General features: G+C 41.7%; 3 protein-coding genes across 3 annotated transcripts in view; 2 read left to right on the forward strand and 1 right to left on the reverse strand.

Annotated features, from left to right (window-relative positions):
* LOC148442668 (uncharacterized) lies at window positions 1-4,229 on the forward strand. The gene is made up of 2 exons (XM_088463660.1): window positions 1-283; window positions 3,794-4,229. Exons 1-2 carry the CDS (start codon window positions 1-3, stop codon window positions 4,141-4,143), a joined length of 633 nt encoding a protein of 210 aa, XP_088319786.1. The 3' UTR covers window positions 4,144-4,229.
* LOC148442666 (uncharacterized) overlaps window positions 1-5,240 on the forward strand; it is an 88,120-nt gene extending 82,880 nt beyond the window's left edge. The window contains exons 6-7 of the mRNA XM_088463659.1: window positions 4,333-4,427; window positions 4,594-5,240. Coding sequence (XP_088319785.1) covers window positions 4,333-4,427; window positions 4,594-5,018 — 520 coding nt within the window. The 3' untranslated portion in view covers window positions 5,019-5,240. The remainder of the gene's footprint in view (window positions 1-4,332; window positions 4,428-4,593) is intronic.
* Window positions 1-20,524, reverse strand: part of LOC148442665 (uncharacterized) — a 210,378-nt gene that overhangs the window by 153,856 nt on the left and 35,998 nt on the right. The window lies entirely within an intron of this gene.

The following is a 20,524-nucleotide window of genomic DNA, read 5'->3' on the forward strand; positions in this document are numbered from 1 at the left end:
ATGAAGGCAGAAGATATAGAGGCAGAAGAAGATACATATGTGACTGAGAATAGCACAGAAGATATGGAGGCAGTAGAAGAGACTTGTGTGACTGATAATAAGACAGAAGATACAGAGGGAGAAGAAGAGACGTATGTGACTGATAATAAGACAGAAGAGAAAGACGGAGAAGAAGAAACGTATGTGACTGATATGAAGGCAGACGATATAGAGGCAGAAGAAGATACATATGTGAGGGGTGATGAGCAGTGTAGAGAGGAGGAAATCCGTACAGATAGCACAGGTGAGTAATAAACACTTATTACAGGAAAAAAGCCAGACATTCTCTTTGCTCAGGCACTTTATGGGGTGGTCACAGGATATAGAGCAGATGCCGGCATCTTGGATGAAAACAGATGTTTATTGAATCAAATCAAATGTCCTAAAAATGACAGTACTACCAGGTGAAGGTAATAGAATACACAGAGCATACAGATGCTTTCATAGTTTTAGCTGTAACTAATCCAGGCTACTACTCAAATTTTACTTGTGAATCAGTCGGGATGTTTGTACAGTAATCCCCCTGACTTACGCTGGCTGCCTAGCGCTTCTATAGAGCACTGTTTCTATTATATGGCATTTTTCTGTTTTGCCCTTGTAAAATAATTGGATTTTACACTGAGGCTGGACGTGCATAATATTGTACTAGTGGAGCCGGGTTTAGTTTACACGTGAAGAGAGCTGGTAACATGATTGGAGACCGGTGTGGTATATAAGGTTGATATTCATTATGTGGAAACTGAGAAATGTTGACGTGATAGAATGTGAACCGTCCCTGGTTGTGACTTACCGGCTCCCGGCAGCAGCGGCGTATCCAGAGAAGTCTTCCGGGTCCGGGCAGTCATGTGATGAGTAGTTTCAGTGCAGACATCTGATGGAGTGGCTGTTCCGGGAGGTATTCTTCTCTAACCCTGAAGTGAGTATCTTGGAAGTTATGTTTTCTTTTAGTTCTATCATCAGGAGAAACTCTTCTAGCTGATTATATAACTAAAAGTTACCCACTTCATGTCCACCTACTGCGAAGGGTGGTAACTGAAGTGCTGACAGCGCCAGCTTTATATCCCAAGGCTCTGGATGCATATATGGCGGCTGTATATGTTATACACCCTGCTAGAAAGTCTTTACTTTTGGAATCAGAGCCAACTTTCTCAAATTTATATGTTAGAAAATGTACGTTAGATGAAATCTCCAAGGGACCACCATGGCATCTATTAGGAAGGCTGATTGATCCTTGACCTTGCAACAACACCTGGCCATTTTATTGTTGAATTGAGAAACCATTAGATCTATCTCTTGCTGACCCCCATATAGTTATCAGACTGTTAAAGGCTTCTGGATGCTGAGACCATTCCCTTGGAAGTATAAACTGGCCACTCTGAAAGTCCATCTTCCAACTCTCTATTCCTGAAATAATACTGCACATATCGCTGGAACATGAATCTCCGCTGAAGATAGGATCTGAAAGGATTCTCTCATTGCCAGGGAACTTTTTACAGCTCCCCTGATGATTTATGTATGCTACTGCTGTAATGTTGTACGACTTGGTTATTATAGGTTTTCTGTTGGCAAAAAGACCCTGGCTAGTTGGGTATTGAACACTTCAAAACTTTCCTGCGTTGACTGAGAAGCATCTTGGAATTTTGGTAGTTGGTAACCCAGACATGGAACTCTAGGACGTTCACTGTCCTTATCAGATCTGCTTGAAGAGCCTCTATTGACTTTGCTTTGAAAAGCAAATCATCTAAATAGAAAACTAGGGTTCGCAAAATACGCGATATAGCGCGTTTTGACGCGCTACAGCAAACTGGGGACCCAGATTTAAAAACTGATCAGGTACTGTAGGACCCGCTGGCTCTGTTTGTGCTGTTGTAGCTAATGGCAGCGCTGCGACGTCTCCCCCAGTCAATGGCTGCGCTGCAGCGTCTCCCCCAGCCAATGGGCGCGCAGCGTTTCCCCCAGCCAATGGGCGCGTGGCATCTCCCCCAGCCAATGGGCGCGCGGTGTCTCCCCCCAGCCTATATGCGTGGCATCGCCCCCCGCGGCTTCTCCCCCCAGCCTGTATGTGCGGCGTCTGCCACCAGCCTGTATGTGCAACGTCTCCCACCAGCTTGTATGCGCGGCATCTCCCACCAGCTTGTTTGCGCGGCATCTCCCCCCACGGCGTCTCCCCCCATCCTGTATGTGCGGCATCTCCCACCAATTTCCTTAGGAAGAAAAGGCGTTGCAGAGCATTCCCAACTACTGATGAAATATGTGACAACCACAATAGGTCATCAGAAAAGTTGATTCCTAAAAACGTAATCCCACTAACCCTCTGAGCCATTTAAAAATAAGGCTCGGGGGGCACTTTTCCTACTTATTCTAAAATCTATCACTACCTCTTTGGTTTCTTTTATTATTCAGCAGCAAATTATTACCCTTAATGAGTTGATCCACTTCTGTCCTGTAACTCTCCTCATCCCCATCACTGATTAAACCCACTATCGTGGTGTCTTCAGCAAATGTTATAATTACGACTGTGCCATGTGCTGCATCTCTTCTGGGCTGCCTGATGGTCAGCCTGACCTCAATGTGTTACCCATTTGGTCAAGGGTAGACCCTGGGTACATCTGCTGGCTAATCTAACCCTTTTAGAGAGAAGGCTGTTGCCGTGTATCCAGCCACCCCTCTTTCATTAGGCAGGGTGGCCTTTCCACATACTTCTGGCTGCCGGCTGACAATCTGTATTGGTCAACAGCTGACTTTACCATATAGAGCGTGCCAGTATCTCCAGTGCTGGTCTCTCACTGTGATATGCCTGCTGTGCAGGGCTTCCTTGAAAGTACTGCCTCTAAATATCCCAGCTGCCTCTGTTAGGGTGGGTACACACCTAAATGACCGACACACACTTAAAAGATTTAATGAATGACGTGCAGCATAGCCAATCACACGATATCGCATGCAACCATGGGAAATCAGGCATACACACTGCATGATATGCGTGATTTGTCATCCCAATCTGCCCAAAATGGGACAATATTGTGCAGGTGTGTACCCAGCCTTAGAACTCTGTTTCACCAAGCTTTTCATAGAGTATTGAGCAGATGGATCCTAATGAGATGCCTATCTCCTTCTCTAACTAGGCCATGGTCACCCTGGCGTCCACCTTAACTATGGCCTTCATGGCAGCAATGTTGTCGTCTGTGGTGGCAGACACAGGTGGGCTGCAGTGCTTCTCGTCTTTCGGGACCATCTCCCATGCCGAAATTCTGCAAACAACTAAAACAGTGATCCAGGATGGTGCTTTCTCCCCAAAAGCAACTTGTAACCGGTCACAATTCTCCTGCTGTTGCAGACTACTCTTGTAGTTGTAGAAGATCATGGCTCTCCAGTGGCCTCTGCTGATCTCCATAAGGAATTTGTAATGGAAGTGAACAAGCTGACTACTTTGGTGTGCAGTGCTGCTTATATACAGTTCTGTGCTTTAACCAGAGATTACACTTCAGAACCAAACAGTCAGATTTTGTCTATCTATGCTCTGCACATCCACAATCTTATTGCACACCCCCCACATGCTTGATATTGAAAGCAACACAAATTATTAAAATGTACAACATGTAAGGTTATGCTATATGTATAACACACCTTAATGTCAGATACTGAGTTATGAATTATATCTTCTAACATTTTGAATTTACCCATGTCAAGTACATTTGGAGATTTTTCAGCATAATCTTTATTGATCAAAGTAAACTTGTTATTTTATTCCCAGCAGATGGAGATAACAGCAGGAATATCTCGGAAGAATGTCACATTTTCTCAACAGCCTATACAATAGAAGATAACATCACACAGGATTCTCCAGGAGAAAAGCCTATTACCCCAATTATACATCCAGTACCTCACAGTGGGGATATGTCATCTGATCCCTCTGACCGTCAGCAATGTTCCCCTGATAACTCAGATACTGTTATACATAGTACAGCTTTTAGCATAGCCGCAATCTCTCCCTGTTCTATACATGGCAAAAGTTTTACACAGGATACAAAGCTTGTTACCCATCAGTCAGCTAAGGCCGTTGTGAAGCCATTTCCATGCTCTGAGTGGGATTTTTTTTACATATAAAACACATCTTGTTAGACATCAGAAAAGCCACACAGGTGAGAAACCATTTCCATGTTCTGAGTGTGGGAAATGTTTTAAATATAAAATAGATCTTGTCAGACATCAGAGATTTCACACAGGTAAAAATATGTTTTCCTGCACATACTGTGGGAAATATGCACATAAATCAGAAGTTATTACACATCAGAGAAGTCACACAGGTGAGAAACCATTTCCTTGCTCTGAGTGTGGGAAATGTTTTACACAGAAATCATATCTTCTTGTACATCAGAGAAGCCACACAGGTGAGAAGCCATTTTCATGCTCTGAGTGTGGTAAATGTTTTACACAGAAGTTTTTTCTTGTAACACATCAGAGAAGTCACACAGATGAGAAACCATTTCAATGCTCTGTGTGGGAAATGTTTTACATATAAATCACATTTTGTTAGACATCAGAGAAGTCACACAGGTGAGAAACCATTTCAATGCTCTCAGTGTGGGAAATGTTTTACATATAAATCACATCTTGTTAGACATCAGAGAAGTCACACAGGTGAGAGGACATTTTCATGCTTTGAGTGTGGGAAATATTTTACAGAGAAATCAGATCTTGTTAGACATCAGAGAAGTCACACAGGTGAGAAACCATTTCCATGCTCTGAGTGTGGGAAATGGTTTACTTATAAATCACATCTTGTTAGACATCAGAGAAATCACACAGGTGAGAAACCATTTTCATGCTCTGAGTGTGGGAAGTGTTTTACAGAAAAATCGGATTTTGTTAGACATCAGAGATGTCACACAGGTGAGAAGCCATTTCCATGCTCTGAGTGTGGGAAATGTTTTACACGGAAATCAGATCTTGTTAGACATAACATACATCACACAGATTAGATATTCTCATGTTCTGATTGTTGGAAAAGACAGAAATCAGATCTTGGTAAACCAATCCTTATTTACACTGAAGAAACTGTGTTAACAAGTGAAAATGTATTTAAAAAAAAATATATAACTATTTAGTATATCTTCTGACCTGGGTACTTCAATGGCCTTTGACATTTCTGTTTCATGATCCAGAAAGTTTATAGCTTGTATTACTGTCCTCATTGTGCTTTTCTTGCTTTATCTATTTTGTAAGATAATGAGGAGAGTTACCCTGCAGTGTGTATAGCAGTTTTTGGAATCTGATCACCTGAATGGTATAAAAGTTTGTAGGAAGACACAAAGAACAGTAGCCAAAGTGATAACAGTCCTGTCATCTAATAAGAGACCATAAGGTCTGAAACCTGACCGACAAGTTCCTGCCACCCACCTCCTTCCCTCTATGTAATAACTATTATATGCTGCAGGGGGGCCAGGTGCCCACAGCAATGGGAGGATAGAAACAGTTACAGTGTATCAGGGAAGTATTTGTTAGAAAAAGAAATAACATCAGGACACAACAACTGTGAGGACTGTCCTATGTGTGGGTGTCCCTGGTGCTGCTGGTGGTGTCCCAAATTTGTGTATATTTCTATGTATGTAAATAATTATTCTCTCTCATTTCTTCTCTTTTCTGAGCTTAGAGGATGAGGCTATAAAGATCTTTTTCAAACTTAATATTGTGCAGTATGTACTAATATATTTATACTTGCTACATTGTAATCTGTAGTTTTATTTCTCTGGGTTTCCACGTGAGAAATTCAGCCAATCATCTACCTCCAGTATTTGTATCCTAATGTCATGTACTAATTAACTAAGCCAAGTATCACTAATAAATGCTATTTTTTATTTACTATGTCTGTTTGATGTTTAATCTATAGACAGATATATGTAACACACACATTGTGTACCCAACCGGTGTTACACAACCAATTATTTTTTATTTACTGTTGATATTGTTTTATATATAGTACCTTAAAAAAAAATAAAAGGTCCACTTACATCATGTGTGGAACAATTAATGCCATGTAGCAATTGGATCACTTCCACTACAAAGCTTTCACAGATCAGCAATGACAGATAAAGTCTCTGGAGGTGAAATGCATCAGTCTTAACACTTAAGGTGGATGCTGGGTGTGCTCATAGGGAGCTGCTATGTGAGTGAGGTAACCTTCCTTACAAATGGTTAAAGTAAAGTAGAAGAACACTCAGCGCTCACCTTCCGTGGTGTGTATGGGGTAACTGGTGTATAAAACGCTCAGCGCTCATCTTCCATGGGGTAACTGGTGTATAAACACTCAGCGTTCACCTTCCATGGGGTATAAGGGATAACTGGTGTATAAACACTCAGCGTTCACCTTCCGTGGTGTGTATGGGTTAACTGGTGTATAAAACACTCAGCGCTCATCTTCCATGGGGTATAAGGGGTAACGTGTATAAACACTCAGCGTTCACCTTCCATGGTGTGTATGGGGTAACTGGTGTATAAAACACTCAGCGTTCACCTTCCATGGGGTATAAGGGGTAACGTGTATAAACACTCAGCGTTCACCTTCCGTGGTGTGTATGGGGTAACTGGTGTATAAAACACTCAGCGTTCACCTTCCATGGTGTGTATGGGGTAACTGGTAAATAAACACTGATAGATTTAAAACAGACTCTTCAACTGTCTTATCACCGGGCAGAGCTCGTTATATGTGTCAAAACTCTCGGTGGGGATATCCCATTGTTACATCAGCTGATGTGGAGAAATAACACTCAAACCAAACAGATAAGTCAGTTTTCAGGTTCTCTGTATTAGAAAAAGTACACAGGTTTTATAGGCGTTCTTACAGATAGGATAATCTCACAGTGTAACATATACAATTATCAGAAAGTGCAAACATTCATTAATTCTTGGCAGTTCATTACTGAGAGCCCATCAATCACCCCACAGTCATCATTATATCTTCTCTATTTAAGAGAGGGAGTCTAATATAGAAAGGGAGTCTAGTATAGAAAGACTCTAGTATAGAAAGGGAGTCTAGTATAGAATGGAATCTAGTATAGAATGGAATCTAGTATAGAAAGGGAGTCTAGTATAGAAAGAGTCTAGTATAGAAATGGAGTCTAGCATAGAAATGGAGTCTAGTATAGAAAGAGAGTCTAGTATAGAAAGGGAGTCTAGTATAGAAAAGGAATCTAGAATACATGTTTGGGAGTCTAGTATAGAAAGGGAGTCTAGCATAGAAAGGGAGTCTAGTATAGAAAGGGAGTCTAGCATAGAAGGGGAGTGTAGTATAGAAAAGGAGTCTAGAATACATGTTTGGGAGTGTGTTCATGGCACTATCTGCACATTTTAAACATCTGCACATTCCAATGCTCTGATTCTCTGAAGGTCAGCAAAAAAACCTTCACAGTATTCTGTAATTTTCTCTTCTGAATACTTAAAGGCGTTTCACCCGGAGGCTTGTTCACAAAGGAATGGTAGAATGTGTCTGGGCATTCCTTTGTGAACAAGCCTCCGGGTGAAATGCGCATCATTCACGGTCACGTGACCACCACTGTAAGATTCACCGCAGGCTACACTCTCCTGAGCCGGACCAGACGTCTTACTTGTGGGCTGCAGACACACAGCGTCTACCCAGGCACCTAACAGCTGATCACAGACACGTAACCGCCATTGCGCGATCCACCTCAGGCACACACTCTTCTGAGCCAGATGTTCAGGTTTTGCCTGTTGGATTACAGACACGCAGCATTCTTCAGCTGACAGGAACAGAGCACAGCGCAGAATTCCCTTCTCATAGTGCAGAATACACATGGTCAGACAGGTACCTTCTCTATCTCTCCTGGTAGTGGTAGTGGTTTGACTGCTCCTGGGCGCATTTAAGCCCTGCAATGCCCTAAATGGTAACTGGGCTCATCTAACACCTGGCAGAGCTTTAACAAACCCTATCATTGCTGTTGTTTCTATAGACACCAGTCTCCTCGCTCTCTCATCACATGGCTTGCACTACCCCCATGTGAAAGCAGAAGTGGAGAGATATTTATCAGTCTTACTTTAACTTTTTCTTATCTATGCTTTGATGAATCATAGGATAATGATCAATATATTAATCTCTCAGTATTCAACATGCATATAATTGACTTTTATTTCTATGTGACACTGCTCAAGAACTATTGACGCATTATAAAGGATACTGTGCCTTTTCTGTATAGTGATTGGATTCATGATATAAGGCTGTCTGCATAGCATTAGAGAAGATATAGGTTTCTAATGTCATATGCTAATGATCACTGTTATCCATCATCTTTCTGCACATATAGAAGGTTTTATATTAGAGATAACTCAGAATACATTGTACTATCTGCCTGTACTTGCTGGAATACACAAAATGTTATTCTTTTTCTCCCTCACATATGGGATAGAGGAATAGCTCTATGAATATTTTAGCCCCACTTTTTCTGTCGTAGAAAGAACTATCCCTCTCTCAAGCAGGATTTAGTATAGATTTGTCTATTTTTATATTTATATATATATATATATACTTTTCTGGTTGAACTACAACTATTATTTTCTCTTTGGTGTCTTGTGCACTATTATTTTAAGAGTATTATTACAATTTACGTTTTAATTTATCAACTTATCATATTCAATTAACTTTCATCATTTAAGAGAGCCCCACAAAATAGTCTTCTTGTCCTGTCTGTGCAGGAATTCTTTCTGCTTTATGAGGGTACTTAAGTCAGTCTTGTGGGTGGGATATACCACATAAGTGGGCTCACCCTGGGAGTAGTGACTTATGGCAGCAGCACGTGCGGCCTGGTCTACCAGTCTCTTGCCATCAGCTTCGGGTGTAGTGTCTCCTGTATGTGCTTTTATCTTTATCACTGAAAGCCTTTAGGGTAACTAGAACGCAGTAGACAGTGCTCTGATATGGATAACACATCCTGTGTGTGTAACTCCATCTACATTGTATCTGGAACCATCTACAAAGAGAGCAAGGTCGGCATCTACAATAGGAACATCTGAAATATTAGATAAGGACAATGATTCCTGCTTCATTAGTTCAACACAATCATGATTGTATATTTTCAGTGTCCTCCTTGATGCTGTCACTATCACTGTCATTGTTATTTGTACTTGTATCTCTTGAAACCTGCGGGAGCAATGATGCAGGATTCAACACTAGACCTTTTAAGAGTGACATTACTTGTACAACAAAACTACCTCATATTGTGTAATCCTAGCAACAGACAAATGCTTTGTTTGAGCCCTACTGAGGATCTTTATAACCCCATGTGGTACTATAAGGGTTATGTGTCCTAACACTATGTTAGCACTTTACAGGGTCTAAGTGACGAGAGTTTTCATGTGATTGTGCAAGGACCCCCTGAGCATGTGAGTTAGACCCATGGCAAAACAGTATAAAGGCTCACTATACTCAGGTACAGCTAATGCTAGTGCATTAATGATGTCTTGTTCTACAACATAAAAACTTCAATTCATTCAAGTGTTAATTAAAGCGGACTCTGTTGTATAGGTCCCTCTAATGCATCATACAAAAGTTACCATTTATTTTCAGAAGGTATCCCGCTTCTTTAGATACCCTACAACATTTACTGTGCAGAATATTCAGTAATGCTATTATTTCATGCAAACAATCCTGCTCTGAGTCAACACATAAAAGTAAATTGTCCACATATTGTATAACGATTGTGATTGCACTGGCAGGAAGCCAATCTTTTAAAACCAATGACCTTGTCTCTGAGTATTCACTAGGGCTTGTAGCACCCCCTTGTGGCAGTCTAGTCCAAGCACATTGCTTTTCTTGGTGTGTAGAAGCAATAGTTGGATTTCTTTTGTTATTGGGATTGAAAAACAGTAAAACTGTGAGGTGGGTGATATGCCATTCAACACGGTGTGCGGATTAGGTACAGTCCATGTGTGGATTAGGTACAGTCCATGTATCAAGCTGTAACCTTTTATTAATCTTTCTTAAATCACGAATCATCCTAAAATAGGGAAATTCATCTGGAATTGGTGTCTTCCTTTTAATAGGAAAAAACTAGTTCCGACTGAAACGACATTCCCTAAGTACCCTGCTTTCAGGTTATCTACCTGTTTGGTTACTGCAGCCACTTGATCTGGTCTTAAAGGGTATTGTTTAACTTGCACATGTAGCTTTAAGTTTCTTTTCCATGGGCTGGATGGGCAGTAGCCTTACATCCATTTTACCCTTTGCCCATAACATATCAGGGACTTTAGCAAATATCTCAGTTAATTATAAGTTTTCAGTGTTAACAACATTAATGAGATATGTTAGTACATTTCTGTATCAAAGGTTATTTTCCCAAGAAGTCCTGGTTTGGAAGTTAAGTCACTTCCCCATCTTTGTATGTTATTGTGGCATTTAATGCTGACCATAGATCTGCCCCTAACAGATTAAGTGGGCAGTCATCAGAGACTATTACACCATTATTTACAATAATCTGCAATGGATTTGTCTTCTGTAAATACTGTATTTCACTATCCAGGCTAGTGAAACGGGACTACAGAGGAGAGCAAAAGTTCTGGTGAGATTAATTTGGAGTGAATAACACTTTTAGCAGCCACAGATGGATACAGTATATTGTGGGCCACTAAGACTGGTTACATTGGGAAGTATGTGACTCTGGGGGCTATTTTCCTATACTTGTCTATGTGTTCTGCACTGGATTCACTGAGACGAGGGCAGTGGAAACACAAACCATTCTACATATAAGTTTGGGATCTTTGACTACGTGTAACATTAGATAACATTGTAGCAACAGGTGACGCTTTTAGCCTATTTTTTTATTAAACGTGCACCAATATTTTGCCCAAATGGCGCTAACTGTTGTCACTTTCCTGATGATTGCACAACATAAATAGGCTGTGGTGCTCGCTTGTCCTTTCTCATTATATTACAGACAGTACATTGTCTATCAGTCTTATAATAACACCCTTTACACTCACTTCTCCAGCATTTTGTAACATTGCTGTTAGTAATCAGTGACAGATTAATTACGTCCTTATAATACCACAATCAGAGAACTTTTATACATACTTATGTATTGTACTGAGACAAAAGCCAATAGCAAAAAACAATAATAATTTTGATTTGCAGATGTCACTAACTTACACAGCAGATCAAAGTCTCAGAAAAAAAACTTGTTTAGCATTTAAAATGATTGTCACTGAGCCTCATGTAAATTAGGCATATAAAGGCTAAGACCAGAACAATGATGTCGTACCTTCAAATATTTAATATCTCACATCACATTTAGATTTTATTGAACATACACATTAATTTATGTATCTTCCACGTTATCTACTTCTTAAACCTACTAATCCCCATTCATAGCTTCTTTTTACATTTAATATCATAAACAATTTATCTCTCTCCACAATTTAACTTGAGGACATTCACACTTCCATGTATTTTTCCTACAGGGATCTATGTATTTCTTATCCCCATCCCAACTTCTGGTATCTGTTCTGGGTTCAGTATATGATACCTTCAGTCTACAAACTCTGCAATTTACAGCACCACAATGCTAAATCATCACATGCCTGACAATCTCTATTGGGCATAACTATTTCTTTTTAGCAATATCATTTTTCACTGAACAATTTGGACCTACTGTCCTTACAGGTGTCTCTTAAAAATAATCCTTAAAGGGCATACAATTAATCTCTTATTCCTTTTCTTGTGACTCTATCTCTAACAAGATCTGTTCTGACACTTTTATTTAATTCCAAAGTTTGCCTTCAAATTTGTTACTCTTTATGTAGGGGCCATATGACTTATGTATCTGTCGTAATTGAATTGGGTTAAGTGTGTGCCATTTCTGTGTATGCCAACCTTTTTAAAGAGTTTGGACATCGCTTCTGTCACCCCAGGACTTAAAACTGTGCGCATATCTGTGGGGGGTCTGACAGTCGGACAGGTGCTTACTGTCTGTATTACCCATATATGTGGGTTTACAAAACCCTTCTCTGTGGGTTTACAAAACCCTCCTCTGTGGGTTACAAAACCCTTCTCTGTGGATTTACAAAACCCTGTTCTATTGTATGAGGTATCTCCTACTTAGGGAATGAATACCAGACAGTCTATTTTTTCTGTTACTAAGGTGGGTATCCTTAGTAGATCTGGGCACACTATAACCGTAACCATACCTTTTGGGATATAGATTGACTGACTGGTAAATTAGTTATAAACAAATCCCAAAATTCTCCTACTCTGGTCTGGAGATAATCTCCAGCAATATGGTAATCTGCCAAAAGACAAAAGGCACTTCTATGTTTGTTTATTCTGTATCTGGAAGTAAAAAGATCACAAGGTGTATCAAGGGACAATATTCATACCAACCAAAGAAACCAATTATCAAACTGTTAAATAATAATAACACATTTACATTTCTCACATTCAAATCTATAAGGACTATAGTCTGTATACATTTTTAAAGGTTCATTAGACATGTAATTTCATAAAATAGAACCCAAAGCAAAAACAAGAGCCTGAGACACATAGATATCTGTTCCTGAATCCCTAGGCAGACACTGGAGCTCACAAAACAGGGGGGTCTATCTTAAGTTATAAGAAATCCTTACTGTGCCATCTAAGTAATGCAGCAAAAGCGGTCATCCCAATTCTCTGGAATTCCTGTGACCCACCCACATGTAAAGATTGGTTCCAGATCATTGATTATTATTTTAATTTTTTTTTAAACTTTTCTTTATTTGTGGAAGCAAGTAACACCATACACAAAATTTGTAACATCAATCAGTACAAATCATTGTCGTAGCAATTGACTTACATACAAGTATTCAGTACATTAGACTTTAAAAAAAACAAACAAATTATTATATAAAACATAATAATAGTAAAATACTGTCTGACGCTCACCCGCTAGACAACCTTATAAGAGGGTCTCCCGAGAGGACCCGAGTCTCATACCACTGTGTCAGTCGCATACTATGATGGATCTGGTATTGTGAAGAAAATTGGCAGGGTAGCTATGAGACTCCCATGTGTCGAAAAAAGACGCAGCTTTCTTTTCCTTATCGAACATGGGCCCTCATTCAGAGCTGGACACTCTGAGCAGAGCGCTCACTCTGAATGAGGGCCGTCCTCCATAAAAATGGAGCGTCCTCCTGGACGTTCGTATAGCTGTGGGTCACCACCCACAGCTCATACGAGCGTGCAGGATGATGATCGCGTTGGTCTTGACCATCGCAACCATCGCCAGTGCGACCAGAAGCCTGTGGTCAGGGTTTTTGACCACAAGCCCTGGAGTGATTTTGGCTCTATCAGAGCCAAAATCACTCCCACTGACATCACTAGTGATGTCAGTGGGGCCGGCTTCAGACGTTAGGCGTTCCCTTGGGAACGCCTCCGTCTGGGAGGCACGCCCCCGGCACGCCCACCAAAGGGGGCATGCTGTCAATCAACATCAACAGCACGCCCCCTTTGATCAGACACAACGAGCGAAGGAAAGTCCTTCGCTCGTCGCGTCTGGCGCATGCGCACCATCGACCCACTTGCGAGCGGACAGCCGCTTGCAAGTGGGTCTGAATCAGGCCCATAGTTTCCACCCAATCCATCCGAAAAATTAAATTTAGTTTTTCCTTGTATAAAGGAAAATTGATTGGAGTTGGGTGTATCCACTCTTGCAATATGGCCTTTTTTGCGGCTTCGATTATTGCGAGTAATAATTTCCTGCTGCCCTGGGTTAGTCTTTGTCCCCTTGGAAATATGCCCAAGACAGCCCATTCATGGGTAAAAGGCACATAATTCACTAAATGAGTCTCTGCATCATATTTTACTCATCTCCAGAAGCCCTGAACTACTGGGCATTCCCAAAGGCAATGATAGAGATCTGCCTCATCGCCCGCACATCTAGGGCAGACGTGAGAATCAGACCCATTTTATATCGCCTGTGCGGGGACAAATAGGTCCTATGATACACATTTAGAAAAAGTTCATTATATGCACTAGCAGTCAGTAATGATTGTGACCTCGTCAATCCACGTATTAAATCTGTAATAGTGAGTGATGGGAATCGCGCCAGCCATTGGCGCAGTCCTTGGCTAATCAGATTATGATCTAAATCTTCACTGAGAAGTTTGTAATAGATGGATATGGCCTTATGGATAGGTGTCAAACTCGAAAAACATTGATCTAGCGGGTTTTGCCAGTCAGCTGTTGAAAATGTCCGTATCACGGAGGCTATATAGTGTTGTGCTTGGAAGTAAGCTAAAGGATAAGCTCGCAGGGTCTCAAATTTGTCAGTTGCCTCACAGAACACCAGGGGTCTCCTCAATTCCAAGTCTACTAGATGACGTATAGTGTGAACCCCTCCCACTCTCCAAATCGTGAAAGGATAAGAAGCTGCTCCCTCCTGAAACTCTAAATTACGCTGCAATGGGAGGTGGATTGATTTATAAGCATTTAAATTGAGCTTATGTCGCAGTATATGCCAGAGGCATCTAGTAGTCATTAGCAGGGGGTTATCACGAACTTCTGGTGGAACTTCTTGGTCGTGAATGTGTAAAAAATATTTTAAGGCCATTGTGGGAAGGAATTGTGATTCTAGGGATGTGTTGGCATACACTTCCTGATCGTTTAGCCAATCAGCCAAAAACCTCATCAAGGAGGAGTGATTATATATCAAGATATTGCGAAAGTATATTCCACCGTTAGATTTAGGTTGACATAATTTACGAAGACTAATGCGGGCCCTACCACCCTGCCATATGAATGACCTGAAGAGCTTGTTAATTAATTGGATATCTTTTGTGGTAAGTGGAATGGGTAATGTCTGTAACATATATAAAAGACGAGGAAAAGTCATCATTTTAATGAGAGCAGCTCTACCTAAGTACAAGAGGGTCAAATGTTTCCAACCCCTGAGCTCCTCAGTAATGCTGTGAATCAGTCGTGTTAAATTTTTATCGTACAGTTGAGCAGGGTTCTTAGGCTAAATAATGCCCAGGTACTCTAAATGTGAGGAGGCCCAGGAGAAGGAAAAAGACGAGCCCAACGAAGGAGTGGAGATAGTGAGATGAAGAAACATTGCACGTGATTTATCCTCATTAATCTTCAAGCCAGAAATGTCACCAAACAGCTCAAACTTGCACATAATCAGGGGTAGAGTGTGTTGAGGGTCTGTGATATATAAAAGGATGTCGTCTGCATATACAGTCAATTTAACGCTATGTGTACCAACCCGGACTCCTCGGAATTCAAACCATTGTTGTAAAATGCGAAGTAAGGGATCTATGGCAAGGTTGAAAAGAAGGGGGAAAGAGGACATCCCTGGCGTGTTCCCCATCTTAGTTCTATGGGTGTACCATGCAGCCCATTCATCAGCAATGACGTGGAAGGGGAATGGTAGAAGAAGCGCAGTAATTTAACAAAATATGGGGCAAATCCCCTGCGAGTCAGAGTTTCAAATAAATGAGGCCAGAGTATCGTATCGAACGCTTTATGTGTATCTAGACTAAGAAGCATGTTCTGAGCTTGAGAGTTTCCATTAGAGGCGATTATAGCAGCCAAAGCGGTGCGAATACCCTTAACCGAATGCCTATCAGATACAAACCCTAACTGATGGTCTGTTAAAAGGGACGGTAAGATTTGTTGCAGGCGCGTAGCCATGATTTTGGCGAGAAGTTTAAAGTCCAAGTTTAACAGCGTTATAGGGTGATATGAACCTAATAAAAGGGGATCTTTCTCTGGTTTGGGCAGAAGGATCGTGTGTGAAGAGTTAAAATAGGGAAGTGAAGGGGAATGGCGATGAATATGTCTAAATAAATCCAAGAGTAGTGGAGAGGTGTCCTCTTGGAGGATTTTATAATAGTCACCGGAATAACCATCAGGACCGGGTGCTTTATGAGCAGGTAGGGCTCTTATAGTGTCTCGAAGTTCTTGATCAGTGATATCGGAGTCTAGGATGTCGCATTGGTCTTGAGTGAGTGTAGGGAGACGGGCCTCATCCAATAGTAACCATTGTTGTTCCACGTCAATTGACTGGGGAGAATATAGAGTAGAGTAATAATTTGTGAAAAGTGACCAGATATCCTTTGAATCGGTAATTGTAGATCTAGTGGTGGGGTGGTGTACTGCTGAAATATGATTCCTGGGCTTCCGAGATTTGGCTATATTTGCTAAAAGGCGGCCTGTCTTGTTGCCCCAGTGATAATATTTGTGTTTAGAGATTTCTAGACTATGTTTCGCCTGTGAAAGAAGGAAATCTAATAATTGGCGGGCTAATTTATATTGGTGCAGTTTATCAGATGAAGGGTCCATGGTATAGGCCATGAATGTTTGTGTAACTGTCGCTCGTAATGAGGAACAAGTAGCTGACATTTTGCGTTTAAGCTGTGCCATGTAGCTAATGATATGGCCTCGTAATACTACCTTTGAGGTTTCCCACATTAAACCAGATTATCGTCAACAAAATCCGACCATTTTGACTTAAGAAAAGATCGAAAATCAGTTGAAGAGGCCAGATGTGCAGGAAATCGCCATATATTATTACGGTAAGGTTCCGATGGAAATGTAAGTGACACTGTAAGAGGCGCGTGGTCGGAGATTGTGATATCATGTATTCGAGCACTATGGAGATGGGACATTAAAATATCGGATAAAAGAAAATAGTCAATGTGCGTCAAAGAGCCGTGAGCTGCCGAAAGATGTATGTAGGAGCGGTCAGTCGGGTTTAATAGACACCAGGGATATGAAAGATGTAATGCGGTTAATAAAGATGGGAGTACCTGCCATGTGCTAGAGGCTGGTCTAGCTGGTGGGGGAGCTTTATCAATTTGGGGATCTAATACTGTGTTAAGGTCTCCCCCTACAATTAAAGGGTAATTTTCTCTTTGTTGTAATAGTTTAGTTAATTGATGGAAAAAAGATGAGGAGTCCGTGTTGGGCGCGTAAATATTAACCAATGTAAAGCGAGAATGTAAGATTTCAACATCCAGAAAAAGAAATCTACCATATCTATCCACGATCTGATTTAAAACAGTGAATTGTAGACCCCGCTTTAAGAGAATGGCAACACCCCTAGATTTAGTGCGGAATGAGGCTGCAATGCATGAATTAGCCAAGGGGCACGAAGAGTGGCCTCGTCCCCTGTACGCCAATGAGTCTCCTGCAAAAACATTATATCAGGATGTAACCCCTTGAGATGAGTGGTCACCCATCTGCATTTTATGGGCGAGTTTAGACCCCCGACGTGCCACGAGACCAAATTTAACCTAATTGGGCTACGGGATGAAGACGGATTTATCACTGATGCGACTGTACTATCTCTTAATGCCATTCAAAAAAAATGGATGAGCTCTAAGCCTGTGGATGAGGGTCAGACACGTAACAAAACAAATATTTGTATATGATTCAAAGTGAGAGAAGAAAAAAAATGAAACAGTAAAATGGTACAATAACAATGATGCATAGTGCACTGCCTCACAAAACTCCAATTTTCAATTTTCCTTCCAACAAGTAAATAGGATAGGTGTCGCCTGGGATAGGCTGCACATGTCCAAATACAAAACAAATATAATAACATTTAATTACCCTAAAAAAAAAAAAAAAAAAAAGGAAATAGGGGTATCATGAGTATAACTAAGATATAATATTGTAACCCAGTTCAACCACTGAGAAAACATGAATCTAAATTGAGGTGACCTATGTGGAGTATATCTACTTGAACAAATGTATTAATAAGGAGTACGTACTCCAGTATTTGTTCAGCCTCTAGATCAGAAATAACTAGAAACAATATTATCTCATTTCAGGTCAGATTTAAACATCACGTTTTATTAATTTGTGAATCGGAGCCCAGTTAATAAGTCCGGCCATAATCAAGGTGGTGGGGGTGACCGAGAAGGTGAGTGAGGTGGGAGAAGATGGCGTTTCGCCTGTGCGGGATCCTCAAAAAATAATGGACGGCCCTCTTCAAATACTCTTAATTTTGCCGGGTATAGCAGGGCAAATCTACGATTGTGGGAGTGCAGATAATTACAAATCTCAGAAAAAGCTTTGCGTTTTTGGGCTACCAGCACAGAAAAATCCTGAAAAATCAATATTTTGTGGGAGTGTGCCATTAAAGAGTTAGACTTGCGATAGGCAATTAAAATGTGTTCCTTAGCTTGATAGTCCAGAAATTTTGCTATAACCGGACGGGATCTATGATTGTCTTCCTGTCGTTCAGGGCCTATACGATGTGCTCTCTTGATTTGGGGGGTACCCAGTGTATCTGCTATGTCTAAGGCTAAAGGTAAATCTTTAGCAATGAAATCAAGAAGCTGTGGACCATTGTAAGATTCTGGGATTCCAATAAACCGTAAATTATTTCTACGGTGACGATTTTCCAAATCGTCTATTTTCTCCTTCAGAGATTGAATAGTGGAGGAATGGGGAGATGTGTCATCTTGAATTGTTTGAACTCTATCTTCAGTGTCACTAACTTTCGTCTCTAATGTGGTTAGACGAGCAGCATGTGCATCAGTTCTAGTTAGAGCCGCCTCTATCTTCATTTCAGTGCTCTCCAATCTTTTATCAAACTGGGGCATTAGTACTTTGGCAATGGCCTCAGCCATTTCGAGCATGGGTAAAGAGGAGACGGGAATGGTGCCAGAGTCAGAGAGGTCAGGGGGACCCACGACATCCTGCGACTCAAGGGGGGATGGGGAGGGGGTATTTTTATTTGTAGACTTGTTTGACTTTCCCATGGTAACTGTATGAGATGTGTCTGAGGATGAGGAGGCTTTGGGAACATATTTTTCCATGCCCTGTTGGCCAGCACAGAGAATAATACCAAGTTAGACAATGAGGTCACCTACTATACACCAGATTTAGAAATGTGACATATACAAAATATTTGGATTACAAGTTAAAGTTTTTACAATACCCCTTTCATAAACAGCATAACATTACATTTTGATCAATCTGTCAGCATTAAGGACAAAAATTTATTCAAATTACTCCTGGGTATTGTTATTGAAAACCTATTCAACAATAATCCTGAAATACTTGCAAATGAAAATATAATTTCCCTATCTGTACTTAATAGCAAATAATACAAATAAGGAGTTTCTTACAGGAATCAAATTTATCCTGAATCACCACTAGGTGGGAGTGTTGTGTAAAAAAATAACACAGATTATACTTTAAATGGCAGGATTTTTCAGGGACAGAGAGAGTCAACAAATTTTTAGTCCCCAATACCAAGCAATGTGAAAACTGAGACTCCACAGAAGGTACCTCACTTTGAACAGCCAGGACCAGCCGTAATCCCCATGATCTGTTCGGCCGGAGACAGCGCCGAGTGAAGGATAAAGGGGATAAAATGGGTATCTCTGGGCAACTGCACCGCAGGGAAGGAACGGATGAGCCACCTGGGACACCAGACCGCGCAGCATTTTAGCTGTAGTCAGTTTTCCACCAGCAGGGCAGAAGCAGCAGGTCCACCGGCAGTCAGCCTACAGGCAGATAACATTTAAAGTAGGCAGCCGGCGTGTCGCGACAGCAGGTCAGAGCCGGAACTGGGGGTGCCTGCCTCTGAGCTCCAGACAGGGAACCAGCCGTCAGCCACACGAGCGGAGCCGCCTATAACAGGATCCAATGGAAGGGCCAGGATGACAGTCGCAGTATCAGCTGCGGAGAAGGACAGCGGCACTCAGGATCCGGTAGGTCTTCTAAGTTGAAGTCGTGTAGGGCATCCGCAGATGTGATATCAGCTGAAATTCTTATACCAAGGGGCCCCACCGATACTTCAGTAACTGCGCAGACCAGAGACAAGGCCGGCGAGCCAGCAGGGGGCGTGGGGGGTAACTCTCCACAGCCGGATTCACATACCGATGTCAGCAGCAGTCTGGATCCCCACTGAATGGAAGCCTCCACTGCACAGCCGCTCTGCGATATCTCATCTGCTTCTGTCCCGCTCAGCACCACCGCACAGATCAGATGGGAGGACCAGGATGCCAGTCGCAGTGTCAGTCGCCGAGGGGGGCCAGCGGCACCCAGGATCCGGTAGGTCTACTGTGTTCGGATCGGGTAGAGCATCAGTAGCAGTGATCTCAATCGAGATATATACACCAGGGGGGTCCATCGGTACCACAGGCACCGTGTATACTGGGGACAATGCGGTCAAGGCAGGTAAGCCAATGGGGGGCGCAGGGGGTAATTCTCCACAGCCAAAGTCACGCACCAGCGTCAGCAACAGTCAGGGTCCCCACTGAAGTGGAAGCCTCCACTGCACCTCCGCACCATGAGGTCCTGTCTGCCCCGGTCTTACTCCCACTGGTAGACAACAGGTGATGCCTTCAGGACAGATTTGATAATGAGCTGAAAGCATTGCCCGCAGATACCAGGGTATGCACCATTCCCCTACCCTGTCCTGCTGCCTTCCCATATAGAAGCTGCTTTTGCTACATATATAGCCACCTGGAGAACTTTGTGTAGTGT

The sequence above is a fragment of the Taudactylus pleione genome, unplaced genomic scaffold, assembly GCF_031769625.1.
Source record: "Taudactylus pleione unplaced genomic scaffold, aTauple2 ptg001421l, whole genome shotgun sequence".
Taxonomy (NCBI): Eukaryota; Metazoa; Chordata; class Amphibia; order Anura; family Myobatrachidae; genus Taudactylus; species Taudactylus pleione.